Here is a 22875-nt window from a genome sequence, read left to right as displayed (position 1 = left end):
CAGATGTCTGTATCTTTCCCTTCAAGATTACCTTTTATCTGTTCTGTGTACGGTACACATAAAATGTATGGTTGGGTACGTATGTTCATGTGGTCTTCAGGTTAAAATGTAATTTCCTTGAGGGAAGAGGATGCTTTGCTGTTTTTGTTTCCTTAGTCTCCATAATAAAAACTTGTTAATTGATTGCTGAGATGATAAATGATCATATTCTTTACACTAAAAAATGGATTTTAGGGGCAGCTAGGTGGCGCAGTGGACAGAGCACCAGCCCTGAAGTCAGGAGGACACTTAACACTTCCTCGCTGTGTGACCCTGGGAAAGTCACTTAACCCCAATTGTCTCAGCAAAAAAAAAAAAAAAAAAAGGATTTTAATGAGTACAATTCTTAGACATGAAAGTAATGACGTAAACTGGTCATGTATTTAGATGAGGGATTAACCCATGTTGCACTAGAATCATGAAATATAAAAAACCACAAAGGTCCATAGTACACTGAATAGGGAGGAATTTGTCGAGGAATACCCAAGAATCACGTTGAAGAATAAGAAGGGAGATCACCTATTTCATTTTTCTACCAAAAACAAACAAACAAACAAACCAACCAACCCAAACCCGACAACAAATGAGATCATATGAAAAAAGATAAATGTAAACAGAAAGGTGATAATATAGAGCTTAGAAGCAGCACGAGAATAATAATTTCAGGGTGTGCTGCTAGAAAATCTTGGTTAAAAACAAAGTCAAGGCTGGTACAAAACTACCTATTATATTTATGTAGCTTGCTTTTTCTTGGAAGACTGGAAGATTCTGGGATAGAAAGTCATTTATGATGCTATTATAAACTCCTGTTTGTTTGGAGGAAAAAGTAATGGAAGAAGAGAGGGAAAGAAGACAGGTGAGGAAACAAAGACAACGTAAATAGCCCCCCTTGGGGTTCTAGAGATTGCCCGAGTTAGGGTGTGAGAGTGTGCGTCAGGGAGGACCATGAGAAGGATGATTATACCCATGCATGTTTGCTGAGGTCCAAGGGAAAAAGACCCACCTGTTCCCAGGACATCCTATCAGAGAGAACCCCTGCCTACGCTTTTAAAAGGGTGCGACTTCCTGACAGCTGTCTCTAAATTTGGGCCTATGTATCGTGCGGGAACTACAGTTCCCATCAGTCAAGGTGCGGAGGGACAAGCGGGGAAACCCCCAGCAAAGGGCTATACCTTAGCTCGCGAGCTAAAGACAATTTTGATTCTCGACGTGGAGGGTAAAGGGTAAGGTTTCACGCAGTGCCTGCCGGGAATTGTAGTCTCAGTAGCTGGAGCAGCGCTAACCCTGCCGGGAATTGTAGTTTCTGTATATGGGGGGAGGGGATTGGGGAAGGAGGGGGTCGGGCCCTGTCCCTCCCCCCGTCACTTCCTGCCTGGCTGCGGGAGCCCGAGCGGCTCATTCTCTTTAGTGTTTGCCCTGTGGCCGCAGCGTCTGGCTCGGCTTCCCCCTCCCTCCCTCCCCGACCCCCGGCGCCCGCCCCCCCACAGGCCATTCCGCCTCCCCTCCCCTCCTCACTACCACCGCCTAACCGATCCTTCAGCGGGGGACGAGTCCCGGGAATCCAGGTGAGGCGCTTCGGCCCAGCCCGTTGCAGCTTGGGGGAAGGGCCTGGGATGGCGGGTGGGTGAGAGAGAAGCGGAGAGGGGACGGGAGACGACTCCCCGGAGCCACCCCGGCCTAGCTCGGCCTGAGGAGGCGAGGCAAGCCGCTGCTCGTAGAGTGCTTCGGCGGACAGGGCTGGGGACGCTAGGCCGCTGAGGGAGTCAGCTTCCCTCCCTGGCCGGAGTGGGGAGGGGCTGCCGTCACCCCCTCCCCCAAGAAAGGCCTCGGTCCCTCCGCCCTCCGCCCTCCCCGGGGCGGGGATCAGGCCTATTCTGGGAGAAGAGCCCTCGGCCGTCTCCTCTCATCCCAGCTCCTCGCCTTGCCTCCGGAGATCGGGGCTTGGGAGGCGCAGGTTCCTCCGCCGCCTCTCCCTCCGCCCCTTCTTCATCCTTGGTCTTTTTCCGCTTGCTGCCCCTCCCCGCATTTTCCCCCGAGGAATGGTGTTTGCTGCAGCCCCCACCTTGCTGGGCACTAGTGTCTTCCCCGCCTCCCGGCTATCCCCTTCCTCTCCCTGCACCTTCTCGGCCTGAGGGACGCGCAACAGCCTTTTTAACCTGTTCTTTGCCACGGAGGGAAAGAGCAGGCCCTTTAAGACACGAGCCTCCTGTAAGCTCCTCTTTACGATTTTGCACACACCCCCGGAACCCAGTTAGTTGTTTTTTTTTTTTTTTTTTTTACCCTAGCCCAGTTCTAAGGTTAGAGTATTTATTTCAGAACTCAAATGCTTAAAGGAATTTATTCTGACCCTTTCCCCCACTCCGCTGCCTTCCAGATTGTCCACAGATGGAATGAATGTTCGTTGAATTAAATTGTTGAAGCTCCAGCAGTTTTTTATTGTTCTGTGTCCCGATATTTCTTATCAACGGGGGAGAGAATAGATGGTTGTTTTTTTTTCTTTCTTTATATATATCATGTATTAGGAAAGAAGTTATGTTCGGGTCTGGTTCTTTAGAAGGAAATAGGAGTGATATTAAAGTTCCTCAGTTACAGACCTCATACACCTGTGCATTTGGGGGAATGCATTTTTCTCCTGGCGGTTGTAATGAGCAAAAGAGTATTTCAGTTGATAGTGATCCATAGCAACTGATAGATAAGAGATTCTCTTCGGTATAAAAGTATGGGGGACTAACTGATATATTTATCATCTGGGGCCGCAACCTTGTAAGAGAAAGGTAGTATTGCCATCCCGCATTTAGTAAATAGCTGTAGTAGTTTATTCTGTCCTTGTCCTTATTCCAAATTGCTGTCTTCTATAATATAGTTCAAATCCCCAATACCACACCTCTTTGCTAGCTCCTCTACCTCCATTTACTGATCCCCATTATAAATCTATGCACTTGCCCATGTTGCAGTATTAGTCGTGTAAGAGGATCTCTTCTCTAAGGCCAAATGTGTATGGCAGTCCAGTGATCTGTTTTTTAAGCTATGGGAAAAGCTTGAAGGTCTCAGAGATTTCTTTGTTTTTCTTATGTTGTCAAATTGTCTCATTTGTGGATGTGGAGGAGAAAACATTTTAAATTGCTTGAGTTATTTTTAGGTAATCAAAGTGAGATAAATTATATTAAGAGTTATTGATATAAAAATTAAAGTAATTGGTTTGCAGAGTAATTTTAGTAATGACAGGTGAGATTTTAGTGTGGCAAGTTCGTTTGTGCTGAGTTTATTTTTAATTCAGAAGTTAGATATGCTGGTGGTATATCTTGTACTAATTAGCAAAATAGGTTATGAAAACCCTGATTTATAGAAAAAATTAGGGGAAACTTTTTTGTTTTCTAAAAAAGTTCTTTTATAATGTTAAATAATTTCAATATATTCCCTTAATTAAAATATTTTATTTACTTATGTGAAACATCTTTTGCTTAATTTTATGAAATATACACATTGGATCCTGATTTGTTGTAGTTTGATACACTTCCAAAGGGTTATTGTCCAGATTTAAAATCTATAAGTTTCCTAAATGTTTAGATTATGAGTGAAACAAATTACTTGTTGCCTTTTGTAAAGTGTAGTGCTGTCACAAATTACAACATTTAAAAATTGACTTAGAATTTAATTTTTCTCAAGCCATTATTCTCTCAAGTTAGTTATTTTTCTAATAAATATAAAAAGTTATCTTTCACAGAGCAATTTACAGATAGTAATTGTTTTATGGAGTAGAAATTTTTATAATACACATTTCATGACTAAAATGGAGGTTTTAGTGAACTAGATGTGGGGCAGGATTAGATCAGTTTTTTCTCAAATTATAAGTTTCATTATTGGTATATTACTTGTGTGTGAAACAGCAGTTGTTTTTCTCATTGTGATACTAATTTTTTCTGATACTAAATTTTTTTGGATTTTTCTTCCTAATTTAATAGATATTTGTTAAATTTATCTTTAGTGGAAAATAACTTTTCGTGTCAAAGTTAAACTATGGTTAATAAGTTATGTGATAAAAACTTTGAAAGGTTCTTTACAGTGGTTGTGCAAATATGCTGATGTAATTTTAGGTTAAGAATTAAGTAAAGAATATTCTGATTAGAAACTTTAAATTCTATTATCAGAAATATTTTTAAAGCCTCATCACCTAAGTAAATTTAGTCATTTTAAAACCTTGATTTTAGTAGACATGTAATACCAGTATCAGTGTAGATGACAAGCAAATATTATTCTCTTATTTCTGTAATTTAGAGAAATTGTTGAGAATATTTTGTGTCACTTTCTAGAATTATTAACTATAAACATTGCTTTCAGAATTATTCTGTTGTAGACATGTAGCATTAGTATTCCAGTTGTTTGTCCACGGCAGTGGAAATTTTTTGTTTTGTTTTAGTCATCAGAATATGGAAAACAAGAAAGACTGTAATTTTTGAACCTTCACTTAATACTCTAGAAAAGGAAAAGGTTATATTTTATTTTCTAAAATGCTCCAAGATTTCCAGTATTTTTCAGTTACAGATTTTTTGGTATTTATTATTGCTGTCATAAACATTCCCTTCTGAATTAGTTTTGGACCCTATCAAAATACAGCCAGAAAAAGCACATTTGTATGTAGTTGTCAAGTTATGGAACAAACTAAAACTTGTAGAACTATTTTGGGGGCAGGATTCCACTTCTAGAGTGTCATGCAACCAGTAATGGAAAATGAAAAGATAGATCTCTACAACTAGGACGTAGCCACACTAAGCCAAAAATACTTAATACATTGAAGAACAAAGTAAATGAAACTTGTAGATTTCTGCTGATTTCCTCTTCTCCTTATATTCTTTGAAAAAGACCAAGAATATTTCCTTATTTGGAATCATACCCACAGCACTAATGACAGCTTTTCAGTTTTGCAAAGAATTATTGCTTTTTTACTAAGTATGTGGTGGAACTTAAAAACCTGCAAGAGTCAAGGCCTGAAGCCTTGTGAATGTTCTTATTTGAGTTTGGGTAGTGATTGTAATGATGGTAACTGAAATTACTGGAAAATTTTACTGTAATTTTTGCTTTATACCACACCTACCAGTAGTTGTTTTAGGAATTTCTCACCTCTCCTTCCCCAAGTTGAATGTAAACCTTGAGGGGCCCAGACCTTTTTTTTTTTTTTTTTTTTTTTTTTAGTCTGTTTACAGCATCTAGCATAGTGCCTTACAAATAATAGCCATTAAAATTTATTAAAATTTTTTTTTATAGAATAGATGTTTAGTATGTTTTTTGAATTGAGTTTCTTGGTGACAGGAGGTTTTGAAAATAAAAATAGTTTTCTGTTCTTAATTTTCTCCTGACCTCTTTAATTTTTTTTTTTTTTTATTATTATAGTTCAGATTATAGCACTAGGGAAGTTCTAAAAAAGAAACTACAAACTAAAGTTTCAACTCTTCTGAGATGTGCTAGTTTATTAAAGTTAATTTTTAACTAAGATGGATTTACATGGTCTTTTTGGGGATATGTTGAGAGAAAAATTTGATTAATTATAGAAATAGAAGAGTAAGAACCATGTGTTTTTTTTTATACCAAGATGTTACTTTTGACAAATTATTTGATGAATATCTGTAAATATCGTTTGTATTGAATCTCATCTAATCTGTCTTCTCATCTAAGATACCCTTAAGGAAGGTATATTATTAAGTTTGGTTTGTTTTTTATTTTTTGAATTTGAGACAAATATCAAATGGATGGTTTTAATTTTTTTAGTTTTCTCTCCTTTCATATTTCATTTATTTATTTTCAGAATTTTATTAGTTTTTTTTCCCCTGAGGCAATTGGAGTTTAGTGATTTTCCCAGGATCACACAGTTAGGATGGGTTAAGTGTCTTGAGGTCACATTTGAACTCAGGTCTTCCTGACTTCAGCGCTGGTGCTCTATTCACGGTCACACCTAGCTGGCCCATTTTATTAGTTTTTGACATTTTTTATAAGATTTTGATTTCCATTTTTTCTCCCTTCTCTTCCCTTTCCAAACCAAGATGGCAGTCAACCTAATATAGACTATATATATACAACAATATTAAACATATTTCCCCTTAGTTATGTTGTGAAAGAAAGTTCAGAACACAAGAGAAAAACCATGAGAATGAAAAAGCAACAAAAAAGTGAGTATAATATGCTTAAATCTTTAGTTAGACTCCATAGTGCTTTCTCTTGATGTGGACAGCATTTTCCATCATTAGTCATTAGTCCGTCTTAGATCATTGTGTTGCTGAGAAGAACAAAGTCTATCAAAGTTAATCATCTGAACAATGTTGTTGTTACTGTGTACAATATTTACTAATTCTGCTCACTTCACTCGTCAGTTCTTTTAAGTATTTCCAGGTTTTTTTTGAAATCCACCTGCTCATCATTTCTCATAGAACAACAGTATTTCATTACATTCATATACCACAATTTATTCAGCCATTCTCCAATTAATGGGCATCCACTCAATTTCCAGTTCTTTGCCATCAGAAAGAGACTTGTTACAAACATTTTTGTACATGTGGGTCCTTTTCCATTTTTAATAATCTAGGATATAGACTTAGAGATATTGCTGGATCAAATGGTATATAGTTTTCAAGGCTTTTGGGCATAGTTCCAAATTGCTCTATAGAATAGTTGGATCAGTTCACAGCTTCATCAACAAAAAGCAAATATTTATCATTTTCCTTTCTGTCGTATTAGCCAATATTAAGTGTAAGGTGATAACTCAGAATTTATAATTCTCTAATTTATAGTGATTTAGAGCATTTTTTCGTAACTATAGATAGCTTTAATTTCTTCTTCTGAAAACTGCTTGTTTATATCCTTTAAATATTTATCAATTGGGAAATAATTTGTATTCTCCCAAATTTGATTCAGTTCTTTATATAATTTAGAGCTTTTATCAGAAACACTGGCTGTAAAAAATTGTTTCCCAGCTTTCTGCTTCCCTTCTAATCTTGGTTGCATTGACTTTGCGCAAAAACTTTTTATTTTGATGTAATCAAAATTATTCTTATATTTCATAATGTTCTCTATCTTCTGTTTGGCCATAAATCCCTCTCTTCTGCAAAACTCTGATAGGTAAACTGTTTCTTACTCTCAATTTATTTATGGTCTTACTCTTTATGTCTAAATCATGTACCCATTTTGATCTTTGTCTTGATATGGAATATATCCTTTTTATTCATGATCATAATATATGTGAGAGAGAATATAGAGGGGCTGTTTTTATCTACACTCTTTTACACATGAGGAAATTGAAACTCAGAATTCTAAGTTAAGTTGAGGGTGCTCTTATTGCTAGTGCTTGAGCTAGGACTTGCCCCTAGGTTCTCTGAGGCTGGCACGCTAGTGTTATTTTTCTGTTGTACTCTGATGCCAGTGAAATGTCTAGTTGAATAATAAGCTTATCCTAAAGATAGGATATTTAGACCAGCAAACCATATTTTCTTTCTTTTTTTTTTCTTTTCAAAATATATACATGGATAATTTTCAACATTCACACCTACAAAATCCCATGTTCCAAATTTTTTCTCTTCCCCAGTAGTAGTCCAATATATATCAAACTTATGCAGTTTTTCCATACATATTTCCACAAATATCACAGCAAATCATATTTTCAAGAAAACACTATAAGATTATTTGTTAATATTATTGAATAAAGATGGTTGCAGAGGTTGCAAAGATGTCTCAGATAGCCACCTTTACTGAATGCTGTGAGCCAAAAACTTTACCACCACTAAAGCAAAACTTAATGGAAATTGTTTAATTCACACTATAAATATTAAAGTTAAAATACTACTTAATATTGGTGGCATCATATCCGTGGTTCTATACATAATATAGCTCTGGATCAGTCCCTACAAAAACCATATTTGCTCTTACGTATCTGCATATTCAGGGGTTTTTGTTTGTTTGTTTGTTTCTTAAACAGTTTTGTTTAATATGCTTGTTCGAGATATAATTCCTAAAACTTGGGGATAAAAAATTGAGGAAAGTATTTTTTTGGTTTTTATTTACTTATTTGAGGAAAGTATTTTTAATTAGACTTCTTATTTGTTATTTTCTCAAACTTAAATTTTGTTTAATCAAGATACTAATTTTATAGATGCAATAAATGTGAAGTTTTAGGTTTTTTTTTTTTTTAAACAATACAAATTAATTAAGGTTTTTCATAAATTTAAAATTATTGTGTGAGGATCATTTGATGAAGAAAAAGAGATAGCACTGAGTTTTTTGTTAGATGTCTTCATCTGTGATAAAGTATTATATTTTGTATAGAGAGCTGGCCTTAAAGCCAGGGAGATTTAGTTCAAGTCCCACCTGTTTGGTGACTTGGCAAGGTTAGTCTTAGTGTTCTAGATAGTTTTCTCATTGCCTCAGAAGTGTTGAACTGTATTGGTAGAGGATATTTCCTCAACCTTAGATTTCCCAATGAATTTACAGGTTCAGTCCTTATTCTAATTCCTTTATCTGTAATAGTTAGATATTGAGGACCTAACTCAAAGACTTTGAAATAGGAGCTTTTAAGATCAGACCACCATCAGTATCATTTAATTATGTTTCTCTAGTACTGTAGAATCAGAATCTCATTGTTGGAAGGTTCTTCAGAAATCATATAGTCTTGAATGTTATGGAATATTATTGTTCCATAAGTAATGATCGGGAGGATGATTTCAGAGAGGCCTAGAGAGACTTACATGAACTGATGCTAAGTGAAGTGAGCAGAACCAAGAGATCATTGTACGTGGCAACAACAAGACTATGATGATGATCATTTCTGATGGACTTGGCACTCTTCAACAATGAGATAATTGAAGGCAGTTCCAATGATCTTGTGATGATGAGAGCCATCCACACCCAGATAGAGGACTGTGGGAATTGAATGTGGATCACAACATAACATTCTCACTCTTTTTATTGTTGTTCACTTGCGTTTTGTTTTCTTACTCATTTACTTTCCTTTTTGATCTGATTTTTCTTGTGTAGCAAGAGAATTTTATAAATGTTCTCTCTCTCTCTCTCTCTCTCTCTCTCTCTCTCTCTCTCTCTCTCTCTCTCACACACACACACACACACACGTACGTTGAGATCCCAAATAAAGAATCCCTGTTATAAAAGGAAATGAGAAAAGAACCTAAGGCAGACTTTGGGGAAGATGCATAAATAGGGGTTTAGTGTCTGTCTTTTTGGACCAGTAGAAAAATAACATTGAATGAATAAAACAATATGTTGTGATGAAAAAATACAATGGACTTAAAATGAAAAGATAGGATTTGAAATCCTGACAATAATGTTTATTAGTTAGATTACAGAAGTTAAAATACAATGTTCTTGGGACTCAACTTCCCCATCTTTTAAATGGGGATAATAATAAACTAATGCATAGAGCTGTTATGACAAAATAAAATTTTAAAGGTTCAAGATAAGTGGTGGCTCTTTTTATTGGAGAGTGACAGACAAGTTTGAACTGCAAATGAGAAGTAGCTTAAGATCCCTGAATCATGTAAAATTGTTAATTTTTTTTTAAAGGGTGGTGGTGGAACTCAAATAGTCTATTATTTTATATTGGGTACAAACCTTTCTTAGAAGCATAATTGTTTTAAGTCAGCAACTGAATACCAACCATTATCAATGATCTATGTCAGCAGTTCTCAAAGTATCATCTGAGGGTCCATAACTTCTAAACATTTTCCATAGTAATATTAAAACATTTTCATTGTGAAGATAGTAAATATCAATAAATGTACCCTACATAAATAAACAAAAAAGAAATCACATAGTCCAAATCTGAACAAGAACACCTGTACAATAGAAGTGTCAGACTCCCAGGGGGTGTAAGGAGCCAGAAAAACTCCCAAGTATTTCCTGAACCATAACAAAATAAATAGAACACAACATAGATAATTTCAATTTGTGATTTTCTGAATTAGTATTATAAAGCCTTCAGAGATTTCAGGGACCGCTTTCAGTTTGATTTTGACAGTACAGACAGTGCTGTCCCTAACAAGTGGACATCCACTTTTTTGCTTGAGGTAGCTCATTCATCTTTCATGCAGCTTTACCTGCTAGGATATTTTTGTTTAGATAAGTTAACACTTGTCTTTCTGTAATTGCTACTATCAAGATCCCAGATCTGTCTTCTGGAGGCAGGTAGAATAAGCACAATCCCTCTTCAATCAGAAAGCTAAGCAAATTGTTCTCTTTCCCTGTTAAGTTTTCTCCTAGTTGTTAGTATTCTTTTAGTCTAGTATGGTATCAGAAATTAAATACAATACACTAGTTGTAGTCTGAGCAAGGCAGAATGTAGTAAGACTTATAACCTTTTTCTTTCTGGGCATTATGCCTCTATTCATAGAGCCTAGTTTTTTTTTTTTTTTGGGGGGGGGGGTTGTTTGTTTGTTTGTTTGTTTTTGGATGCCATGTCATAAAATTGACTCATTGACCTTCAGGTCTTTTTCTTCCTGATTTGTCTAGCCTTGTCTTCCATTCTGTACTTGATTGTTTTGAACCTGAATGTAAGGCTTTACATTTAACTCGATTATACGTCAGTTTTTTTCCATTGTTCCATTGTTGAGATCTTTTTAAACTCAAAAACATCTCACATACTTTTCTTCCTAGCTTCTTGTCAACAGTAGGTTTAATAAATTTGCTGTCAGTGCTTTCATAATTGATTCTGCTTGTCTTTTTCTCCTTTGTCACCAGAATTTATTTTTTATGAAATAGGAAGCATTTTGTTTATCTTTCCATTGATTAATGATTTGACCAATTATTCAAATGTCTTAGAATGTGTTGATAAATATTATCTCCCTATGTTTTCTTTTTATTTTTTTGCAGGAGTTTGGTTAAGTGATTTGCCCAGGCTGACACAGCTATTAAGTGCTGCCTGAGGCAGCATTTGAAGTCACTCCTGATTCTAGGGCCATTGTTCTATCCACTGGGCCAGTTAGGTGCTGATCCTTCCCCCTGTTTGTTTGTTTTTTAGTACTTAATATTTTATTTTTTCCCCAATTGCATGTTAAAAGACTTTTTAAACATTGTTTTCAAAGTTTTGAGTTCCAAATTCTATCCCTTTCTCCTTTCTCCCTCTCCTTGAGGTGATAAGCAATCAGATAAAGGTATACATGTGCAGTCATGTAAAACATTTCCATATTAGTCATTTTGTACAAGAAGACTCAAAAAAAAAGAAAGAAAGAAAGTGAAAAATAGCATGCTTCAGCCTCTATTCAGACAATATCTTTTCTTTCTCTGGAGATAGGTAGTATGGTTCATTATTAGTCTTTTCAGATTCTAGGATTATTGTATTATTGAGAATAGTTAAGTTTAGTTCATCATACAGTATTGCTGTGTGCAGTGTTCTCCTAGTTCTGCTCTTTTCACTTTGCATCAGTTCATGTAAGTCTTTGCAAGTTTTTCTTTTTCTTTTCTTTTCTTTTTTTTGAATTTTTGCTATTTAAAATTTTTTTTTTTAGCTTTTATTTTCAAAATATATGCATAGATAGTTTTCAGCATTCACCTTTGCAAAATCTTGTATTCCAAATTTTTTCTCCCTCCCTTCCTCTCACTCCTTCTCTTGGACAGCAGGTAATCCAATATATGTTAAACATATGCAGTTCTTCTATACATATTTCCGCAGTTATCATGTTTGCAGGCTTTTTTGAGAGTATCCTCCTCATCATTTCATATAGGCACAATAGTTTTCCATCACAAACTTATACCACCGTTTGTGTAGCCATTCCTCAATTGATGGGCGTCCTCTAAATTTGAAATTTTTTGTCTGCACAAAAAGAGCTACTCTAAATATTTTAATATTTACTGGTCCTTTATTATTTCTTTTTTTCTTTTTGCATCTGTTTATGTTAGGGACTTACTAGTGGAATAGTGGTATTTCTAGGTCAAAGGGTATATGCATAGTTTTATAGTTATAGTTCCAAATTTCCCTCTGAAATGATTGGATACATTTACAATTCCAGCAAATAGTGCATTGATGTCCCAATTTTTCCATGTTCCCTTCCAACATTTGTCATTTTCTTTTTCTGTCAAATTATCTAATTTGATGGGTGGTACACCAAAGTTATATTAATTTTCATTTTTCTAGTCAGCAATGATTTAGAGCATTTTTTCACATTGCTAGAGATAGTTTTGATTTCATCTGAAAACTTCATAAATTTTAACTGTTTCCATTTGGGGAATGATTTGTATTCTAATAAATTTGACTTGGTTCTTTATATATTTTAGAATCTGTGCATCAGAGAAACTTGCTGATTTTTTCCTGCTTTCTTTCTAATCATGGCTGGATTAGTTTTCTTTGTGCAAATCCTTTTTAATTTAATGTAATCAAAATTATCTATATTGTATTCTGTAATACTCCCCATTTCTTGATTGATCATAAATTCTTCCCTTATCCATATATCTGACAGGTAAACTATTCCACGTTCCCTAATGTCCCTATGTCTTAAACTTTCCTTTTAAGATTTGTATGATGTACAAAAGGACTGAAATTAACATGTTAATAAGTACTTTTGTTTGTGGCAGTACTTAATTATTTCAGCTCAAAAACTTATCTTTTTCAGGAAGCCTATCTTAGCTTCTTTATCTTTCCCAGCAAGACATGTTTTCTCTTTCTAATTTATAACACCTTTTGTCTCTTTTAATCTATTTTTACATTGTACCTTGTGTGAGCTATTTATATGTATTCCATTTTTTACCTATTAGACTGTAAGCCTCAAGAAGGCAAGAACTATATTTTAGTCCTATTTAACCTATGGCAGTCATGCTTTAAAATAGGTAGTTAAGAGTTTAGTGACTTAATTTTTGTTTAAGTCTCAATAAAGAGAAGTTATGAACTAAATTTTTTTTTCTATTAGAATGGCTAAAAAAATTATGTTTCTATGATAAGGTCTTACTGTTGGGTGACTTGTATTATGTTCTTTATTATATAGTCAAGGAAATTCACTCTGATTTCAATTTTGAACTTCTGTGATCTTTTCCTATATGTCATTTAAATGCTATTGGGCAAATAAGTTGCCTTTCAATTAGGATCTCAGTCCTGTGGTACTCTCAAGGATGAATTCTTTCTAAGTAGCTAAGTTTTCTGGATATCTGAGAATTGACACCTTTAAGAGCCCACATTTCTTTTTAAAAATTTTCAATCAATATTTTTCAAAGAAATCTTTCTGAACTCTGGGAGATGACTAAAAACCATTACATTGAATACCCAATTCCTATATTTATGCCCACCTGCATTTTTTATTTCTTTCACAAGCTAATTGTACAATATTTCAGAGTCTGATTCTTTTTGTACAGCAAAATAACGTTTTGGTCATGTATACTTATTGTGTATCTAATTTATATTTTAATGTACTTAACATCTACTGGTCATCCTGCCATCTGGGGGAGGGGGTGGGGGGTAAGAGGTAAAAAATTGGAACAAGAGTTTTGGCAATTGTTAATACTGTAAAGTTATCCATGCATATATCCTGTAAATAAAAGGCTATTAAAAAAAACAACAAAGAAATCTTTCTAAAATTCTGTTATTTTTATATATCTTTTCCAAAGGTTATGTCAATCTAACTTTCTCTCTTTCTTTCTTTCTTTAATGACACAATCATTATTTAAAAACTCATTTATTGTAATACCTTCTTGGCTTATTGAGCTTACTTAGCTTTGGAAGAGATATATAAAAATAACAGAATTTTAGAAAGATTTATCAATCTTTTTTTTTTTAAATACACGTAACTAAACTAATTAAAACTATATATAAAATAAACATAAATTTTGATTCAGGACTTGAGGGACCCAGGGACTTTTTTGTGAGTAAAATTTATGAATTTGTGTTATCAATGTTGGCTGTACAGAAATTTGTTTTGTTTCCTTCCTGGTTGTCAGCTAATTTTCTAGCAGTAAGATATTCCTATAGTACTCTAAGAGTGATATACTTGGGAAACCTTCATTAAAAAGTTTCATCCCTGAATTACAATGGGAAAATCTAGGGAATTGTCTGGTCAATCTAATGAATTTATAATAAGGAAGGTGAAATTTAATTGCATTTTCCTGTGGAGGATATGGATTTGGCATTGGCACCCTTTGGGGAATGTTTTTGTGACTGATGATAATAAATTGACACTCCTATAAGATATAAATGGACTTTCTTTGTGCTGGCATATATTGAATCCTGGGGATTTCTGCACTATCATGATCTAACCATTAATGACTGCCTTAAAACAAAACACATGGGAACCACATGGTCAGATGCCCTAGAAATGATGTCCTGTTAGCCCAAAAGACAGCAACAGTTGGACAGCGATTGAATATTGAGTGCCTGAACTGAACTCTGGGAAGTTAGTTGCACAGGAACATAATGCTGTCAACTATGTAGCAGGTATGGAAAGAGCCACTATGTTTGAAGTGATGCCTTACCATGGTTTGTTGAAATGTTGAGAGTTCATTCTGAAGTTTCTCTTCCTTTCCTTTCCTTTCCTTTCCTTTCCTTTTCCTTTTCCTTTTCCTTTTTCTTTTCCTTTTCCTTTTCCTTTTCCTTTTTCCTTTTTCCTTTCCTTTCCTTTCCTTACATATATAGTTTTCAACATTCACCTTTGCAAAACCTTGTGTTCCAGAAATTTTTCTCCCTCCTATATGTTGAATTTGTGCAATTCTTCTATACGTATTTTCACGATTATCCTGATGTACAAGAAAAAACAGATTAAAAAGGGAAAAAAAATGAGAAAAAAACAAAAAGCAAGCAAACAACAACAAAAATGGTGGAAATACTATATTGTGATCCACACTCAATCTCCATGTTCTTCTCTCTGGATGCAGAAGGCTCTATCACAAGTCCATTGCAACTGAACTGAATCACCTTGCTGTTGAAAAGAATCATGTCCCTCAGTTTTGATCATTGTATAATCTTCTTGTTGCTGTGAACTGTGTTCTCTTAGTTCTACTCATGAAGTTTTTTTTCCAACAACTTCAAGTTTGAGAGTTACAAAATTCAGCCTTTTATCAGAAAACACATTTTTAAGAGTTCCTACACACCACTCAATCGATACCTGATTCTAATCTTCTAACAAAAGGATAATTTCTTAAGCAACAACTGTTGCCTTACTAGCTAATTCAATTTCAAGAGTTTTAAAGTCTGACCTATCAAGAAAAGGGGATTTTATGGGCAAAGTACTCTTTTGAAGAGAGAAGGGGATTATGTACCTGGTCCCCAAAGAGAAGCAAAATGCTAAATACCATAATATAAGGGAGGAAGAAACCTGATTTTCACTTTTATATTGCCATGAAACATTCAGATTGTGAGTGTATAATCTGATGTTGAGAATTGCTATCTATTTGGTAGCCAACCCCAAACTTCTTTCCCTTCTTGGAGGGATCCAGGTTCTTATGGTAGTGCTGTAAGGTTTTATGTTTAAGTATATATTTCTGTAGGGTGATATTGGGACTTATAGAATATCTTTCTAGCCTCTCCCAAGTTTGTTTCCCTTTCTAAATGTTGTAAGCAAATCTTCATTTCACCGGGAATATTTTTTCTGTAGCACACTGAATCCCAAATCTCTGGAAAGAGCTTTGAATTACAAGGAGTTTAGGAAACTGTGGAAAATGGGAGGAGTATATTGATTATGGACTATGTACTATGACCCTTTTATGTATTTTATTGCACTGTTGAGTTGTAGTATAGTACTGACTATTGAGTTGTTGCCTTCTTTTTAAAAAATTTCCTGTGTGGTAGAATAAAACAGGGCTTCTTAAACTTTTTCCACTTGCAGCCTCTTTTCACGAGGAAATTTTTACATGGCCCTGGGTATATAAGTGATGACACTGATGACAGCTAAACATTTGCTGATAATACATCCCATTTTCACAAATCACAGTTTAAGAAGCTGGGGAATAAAGAATGTCCTATATTTTATATATATATATATATATATATATATATATATATATATATCTTAGATACTTATATGGAATCTGAATGTATCCAGAATTGAAGGGAGACCTAGATTTGAGCTTAATCTGGGATTTACCCAGAGAAGACTTTGGGTGGAGATATAAATCAGAAAATTATTATGGAAGAGGGGAACCTGAACTGAAACTGAACCCAAACTTTGTATAGCGTCTGAGACACTGAGCTACACTAAAATCAGTAAATTGGACAGATTCTTCAGATAAAATAAAAATAGCAGGAATTATAGTAATAGAATTTATAAATATTGCAATAAGGCTCTCAGTGTAAGAAAGCCCATTAGATGTCAAGTATATTCATTAAAGATGAGTGGGGAAACTACATAGAAATCCATTCATGACAATTTGAGAGTTCATATTCTCAGATGTCATCTCATCTGAGTTACAGACTCAGATTCATTATTGGTAATTTAGTATATTTAATTCTGTTCCCTTCCTCCCCCCCCCCCCCCCCCCCGAAAAATCTAAGGGTATTTTATAGAACATTTACACAATTTTGTCCAGTAATTGCATTTGAATTTAGACAAATAAAAAATATTTTTGCAAAATTAAAGCATTTGAATATTTTTAATTACCTCTTTGAAAATTAAGATTTTATGATTATGTAGTATATGATTTCTGTTTTTTTAAGTGTGAATTTTTCAGTCAGAGTTAACTCCCAGTTTTCCTCAACACCCTTTGCTGGAAAAAGTTGAGAATTTAAAAAATACCTATCTCCTAATATCTGCAGAATTCACATCTCCTTTCAGAAAACACTATACAAAATTTTCAACTAATTGGGCCTTTTGGAGAGCCTTTTTGCAGAGTTCCACAATAAGAAATATCATATTTTCAGAAAATGTCCCTTTTTCTGTTTGATTTTCGTCTCTAACCTTTGGGTCTAGGAGTATTTTCTCTTAATGGGGGAAAACATAATTAAGAAAATTATTAATGTTATGTTTTTCTTTGCAGGCATCTCTTAACTCATAACATCACCGAACTGAAACTAAAACTACATCGTTCCTGGAGCGCGCACCCTCTTTTCAAGGTACCAGAAATTTACATTCACTCTGAAATTGTAATCCTATTCTTCATTGAAGGCATCACTGATTTTTCTGATGTTTGGTAAGCAGATATCTTAATTTTAAGTGGTGTTTTGTAATTTAAAAGGTTGAATGAATTACATTAATGCAGTTATTTTTTGTCTGAGTTAATGTCTTGAAATTTAATTAAAAATTAATAGCAAGAAAAATTCATGACTACAATATAAGAACCCTTAGCTACTACTTCCACATATTTTAAATGTAAAGACATGAACATTGGACCACTGATACTGTAAATTAAACAGCTAATTTAATGAGCTTATTTATTGGTCAAATTGGTTTAAGAATTTGGGGAGTTTTTCTGCTTCAGACTGATTTCACCTGGTATTTGTACTTTTCTTTAGAACAGTGTTGAATTTATCTTAAAATGTGACTATAGTTCAACACTATTTATCACTGGCAGCTTCTAATCATCCAAGCAAAAGAAAGAAGAGTTTTGCAAGAATTTGCATGACATTGAAAAATACTTATATCATCTCTTTTCTGTGGACCCTAAAGCTCTTTACATGCTTTGATTAACAGGAATGCTTTGTAAAACTTTTTTTTTTTTCTTTTTTAAGCACTTTCCTTCCAAGTGCTAAAAGTTCTTTCTCTTTTGCCTAACTAAATTTCACAATTTAGTTTCCCTGTGTGGTAATTAGGGAACAAATACTGTCCTTGAGGATGAGGAAGTAGTAATAGCTCATATTACCATAATGCTGTAGAGCTCAGAACATGTGATGTGGGTAGTACTCATATTGTACTCATTTTACAAAGGAAGAGATAGAGGATCCAAAAGGTAAAGTAACTTGCAGCAGATCACATGCCTGGTATTCAAACTCTCAGGTCCAAGGCTCTTTCAGCCACTTCCTGCAGCCTTTCCCAGAAAATTGAGACAGATTGATTAAGGAAATTTCACAGAGTTTCAGGACAATGGATGGTGGCTGAGGGGGTGGGTAGTGAATTATATATGTAAAATTTTATTCCTTGGATTTGTCTAATATCTTTCTTCAAAAAATGTAGAGTGCTTTTATATTATCATAGCCTGCTATTCGTCTTTTAATTTACAAGGCTGCAGTAAACAATTCAAGCCTTTTGAAACTTACCACAGTATTACTGCGACCATTACTATTAATGTTACTGAAGGGAAACTGAGGCACAGAGAAGTTAATTGCCTAGAATTATTAAATTAATAGTTGATCTAGAGCTGATGGAAAGATCTACATTAATGAAAATTAATTTTGCTGCTTTGATTTGGACTTACTGGTTACTATTTTATACTAGGGCCGATTTTTTTTTTTTTTTAAATAAATAGGATTCCACTACTTGTTTATGATCAATATGGTGACTAAGGTAATAATATTTCTGAATAGGTGGCATATATCCTGAAGTTTCTTTGGGAGCAAAATAGTTAACAATTGTTACATTGATCCAAGTCTTTTTTTAGGCAATAATATACTAGATTGTGCTGGATGCTAATTTAGTATCTCAAACAAATCATAAATATTGTATAGTGAATGTGTATATATACCTGTTTAAACCATTTGTTGCAGAAAGAACAGTTTCTTTAAGTGTTACTTTCTGAGGAAGTTGAATTGGAAGAAGGCAAAAAAGAAATCTGAAAAAGTGATTAGAAAAGAAAATAAAGTATTCAGACTTTTAGGTAAAAGAGGTATGTCTTCTTTAAATTGAGTGCATAATATGATAATAGGTTATTTTCTAGGTTGACCCAAGTAAAATAAATCGTTTTTTAAAGTAATGAATTATTGTTGTTGTTTATTAAAATAGATTTATCTGACAAAAAAAATTAACTAGAAAAGATAAAATTCTGTATCAGATACTAGGCATTAAATTAGTTTTACATGAGACTAATTTAAAATAACCAATTTAAAATTATTTAAAATATTAAAATAACCAAAAGACCAGTCTTTTGACTGATACAAAAAGTCTCAAACAGTGTGGATCACTTCCAGTCATTATTTTTGTTAATGTTTTCCTGTAAGTGATTACATCTTTAGTGCTGCTTTTTCTTTGTCTTTCATAATATGTTTGAGTTGCTAATTATGTACTGGTGTTTGTACCAAGCATCTCCCCCAAATAATGGAGTTTTATCTTCAAGAGGAACACATTTAAGCTGAGGCAGTTGGGGTTAAGTGACTTGCCCAGGGTCACACAGATAGAAAGTGTTAAGTGTCTGAAATCAGATTTGAACTCTGGTCTTCCTGACTTCAGGGCTGGTGCTCTATCCACTGTGCCACCTAGCTGCCCCAATGATATTGCTTTCATAGCAAATGCTTCAGGAAGTCATTATGTAAGGTGGATTGTGCTGGAATTGATTTTTTCATTGCTGCTGTTTTAGCCATAAAGATTAGGCTAGTTTTTGGTGCTTATCATTGTTTCCAAATCTAGTAGGAGGCCATTAATTTGCAGTCATCTGGAAAAGGCTTTCTTATAATATACTCAAATCTTTATTATACTTAGAAAGAAATCCCAGAAATGTGGAGAGTATGGATAATTAGAGTGTTAAATTCCCAGAAATTGCCACAGAATTTATTGGAGTTGTTTTTAATCTATTCAACCAGTATGGATCATGGATTTAACTATGAGTTGAATACTCTATTTAAGGTTTCATTTTGAAGGAACTATAACAAAATCTATTGGGGGTATTTTGCATAGAAGGAAATATTTAAGGTTTCTAACACCATTTTATCTGAACAGTAACTCTTGGAGGTAGGTACTATTGTTATCATCATCTCCATTTTACAGATGAGGAACCTGAGGCTGAAATGTTAAGTGCCTTGTCCAAGGTCACACAGCTAGTAAGTATCTAAGGTTACATTGAACTCAGATCTTCTGGACTCTGGGTCCAGTGTTTCTATCTATTGAGTTCTATCCATTCTACCTACCTGGTAGAATGAAAATGGGGAAATATAATTTTTTTTTTTTATTGTTCTCTGAGGTAGTTTTGAATGGATGAAATCTCCCAAAACCTAAAGAGAAAAACACATATGCATCTGAGCAAGCACTACCACAATAGGTTTCTTGAACTGGAAAAAACAGAAATTGTTTATTTTAACCACCTGTGCAGAAGTCAGTCTCTGCTACATTTATAATGGGTGGTTATCCAGCTTCTCTTTGAAAGTTGCTAGTGATGACTAAATGCGCGCTTCGCATAGCATTCCATTCCGTTTTCATACATATCAAATTATTACCAAGTTTTGTTTATATTGAGCCAAAATGTGCCTTCCAAAAACTTCCAACTATTCATAGGATATTACTCTCTTCTTCAAACTAATAGATAATTTTTTTTTAGTACTTTAAAGCTTCATTTGTTTCTTCTGTAACCTGTGTAACTTGTTCTTATAGATAAGGTACTTATTAAGTCTCTGAGTAATGTTTATTCCAAATTGATTCTTCTAAAGTAAAGCAAGAACAATTTATATTTCTCATAGGTCACAAGATGGATAACATTAGTGTTTTACAATGGAAATGATCCTTAATACTTTTTATATTTGTGTATCTAATGTGTTCTTGGGTCAGTTTCTTTCGTTGTAACATTTGACTTTCCCCATCCACACAGAACTTGCTCAATTGTGGCTGAGTCAGAGAGGTAGTTTGACATAAATTTTGATTGCTTTTCTTTGAGATTGGAGTTTGAATAATATTAGTTATTTTGTAAAGGACACTAGGATGGTATTATTGATGATATCCGGTGAACCATTGTTACAAGTGACGTTGTGGTAGTTTTATGTCAATGTAATTTTAAAAATTAGATATTTTGCCCATGTCTGCAGACTTACTCCTTTACTACAAAGATTGAAACTTTCTGACACTTGAAGGTGAATGAAGCATTGTATTTATGTGGACATGGCTAAATATACTTATTTATTTAATCTCTTGAGAAAAGTCTGCCTTTCATGTATTCACAGTTACTCAGTACGTGTTGTTCACAACGTCACCCAAAGTTCTTTAGGCATCTAGTTTGTCTCTATTTGGGAGCACATTCCATTTTTTATTTTAAAATAGTTTTTTGTGGAATTCATGAATTTTCTCCTCTTTCTTTCATATATATATTTTTTTTATTTGTAAAACTGAATCAGCCAATCATTGTGATATACTTTTTTTCTTTTTTCAAGAAAATTCTGTGATACTGAATTAATGTTAGGAGTTGAGAAACTTTGACTTAAAAGAATTTTCAGGGGGAAATACATCCTCTACAAAGGATGCATCTACAAATCTACAAAGATTGCATATAATACAGAACTTAGAAATATTAGCCTTCTTTTCCTCAGCCAATAGATGATTAAAGCTTTAGGAGTTGAGAAACTTTGACTTAAAAGAATTTTCAGGGAGAAATACATCCTCTACAAAGGATGCATCTACAAATCTATAAAGATTGCATATAATACAGAACTTAGAAATATTAGCCTTCTTTTCCTCAGCCAAGAGATGATTAAAGCTTTCCAAATAGAAAGGAATCAAGAGCATGTAACAGTACCAGAGAATTGACAGGTTTTTTTTTTTTTGGTTATTTTAAATTAGATTGAAGTGTTCTATTTAGAGCATGTTAAAGGTTTTTACATTTATGTAAAAAAAACTTTAAAATCTTTCAGTTGCCAATTCTTCATTTTACTCTAGTCTCTCTAGGACCTGTTAAGCTGTCAGAAAACCTCAAGCTATGTTTGCTGACTCATTTTGCTGGTTGAAAATCATATGTTGTCAGGTAGCATGAGTCTTAAAAACTGATTTAAAGGGTGGGAGGTGGAATCTAAAGTTTGCATGAGAAGTTTTAAGTTTTAGGACTGTCTAAATTTATGTTTGAATAATATAAAATTCCATAATATGTCTAAAGCCAACTTATTAGCAAATTTGCATGGAATCAAAGAGTAATAGTAGGTACCTTTATTTGTTCTTCATTTGAATGATGTCGGTGAGGTGTGTGTGTGTGTGTGTGTGTGTGTGTGTGTTCTACTCAAATCCATGAAAATTTTCATAAATCTGATTGTGTTTGAGAGTTTGGTAGCCTTTTATAGGTGAGAAGGAAATATTCTAGAATTTATCAATTAAATTACATTAATTTCTTTATGAGTAGTAGTAGTACTTTTGTTTTTGAAGCTAGCAAGAGTAAGAATAAGTTCTGTTGAGCCAGTAAGGAAAAGCCTTTGGATTTTATTGCTAACAAAGTTAAATTCAGCAGGTTTTGTTTATTTCATTTCAATTCTGTTTAGGATTTCACATTTTCCAGGGTTATCTTTTATTGGGAGGTCCCACTTCAGAAAGGCCAACATAGCTTCAGAGTAAGTTAGGGTTGAAAATTCTAGGCAGCTATTAAAATATTCACTGTTCTTTTTCCATCTTAAGTGGAGGTTTTTGTACATATGGAAAATGTTGATAACAAAAGGCTGACTTTGGTCAGCACAAGCTAAAATGATTACCTTCGTCCATATATCTTTCTAAATTTGGAAATTAATTTAGAGATTGCACTTTCTGGGCTACTGAAAGCATAGTTCAGTTTTTAATAACATGTGGGTAGATTCTGGAGCAAATAATTTTGCCTTTATTTTATTTTAAGTATGTGTTCTGGATGTAGTGCCAAGGACTCATTCCGTCTATGAAATTGATTTTTATTTCCAAAAAAAAAAAAAAAAAAAAATACCCTTAACAGATTTTCTTGAGAAAATACAAGGCTTTTTTTGGCAAGTCAGGGGAAAAACATCTTTAGAACTCAGGGCTAATGTTTGAAACTATTAAGATGACGGTCTTTAACAGAGATTGTTGCCTATAT

At 34.0% G+C, this 22875-nt stretch overlaps 1 protein-coding gene across 15 annotated transcripts in view; it reads left to right on the top strand.

Moving 5' to 3' along the window:
- The first annotated feature begins 1418 nt into the window (after positions 1-1418).
- STAU1 (staufen double-stranded RNA binding protein 1) overlaps positions 1419-22875 on the top strand; it is a 60410-nt gene continuing 38953 nt past the window's right edge. For 6 of the 15 annotated variants that reach the window (XM_031951600.1, XM_031951595.1, XM_031951590.1 and 3 more), the window contains exons 1-2: positions 1419-1604; positions 16981-17056. Coding sequence is in view for 1 of the 15 variants with exons in the window: in XM_012539735.3 (XP_012395189.1) it covers positions 17127-17133 (7 nt within the window). In the remaining 14 variants the exon portion in view is untranslated. Of the gene's footprint in view, positions 1605-16980; positions 17134-21728; positions 21814-22875 lie in introns of those variants that run through there. The other 9 variants (XM_031951598.1, XM_031951597.1, XM_031951596.1 and 6 more) reach the window with 6 other exon arrangements.

This window comes from Sarcophilus harrisii, chromosome 2 (genome assembly GCF_902635505.1).
Source record: "Sarcophilus harrisii chromosome 2, mSarHar1.11, whole genome shotgun sequence".
Classification (NCBI taxonomy): domain Eukaryota; kingdom Metazoa; phylum Chordata; class Mammalia; order Dasyuromorphia; family Dasyuridae; genus Sarcophilus; species Sarcophilus harrisii.
Note: the sequence above shows the minus strand (reverse complement) of the source record. Positions and strands in the feature narration are given on the sequence as shown.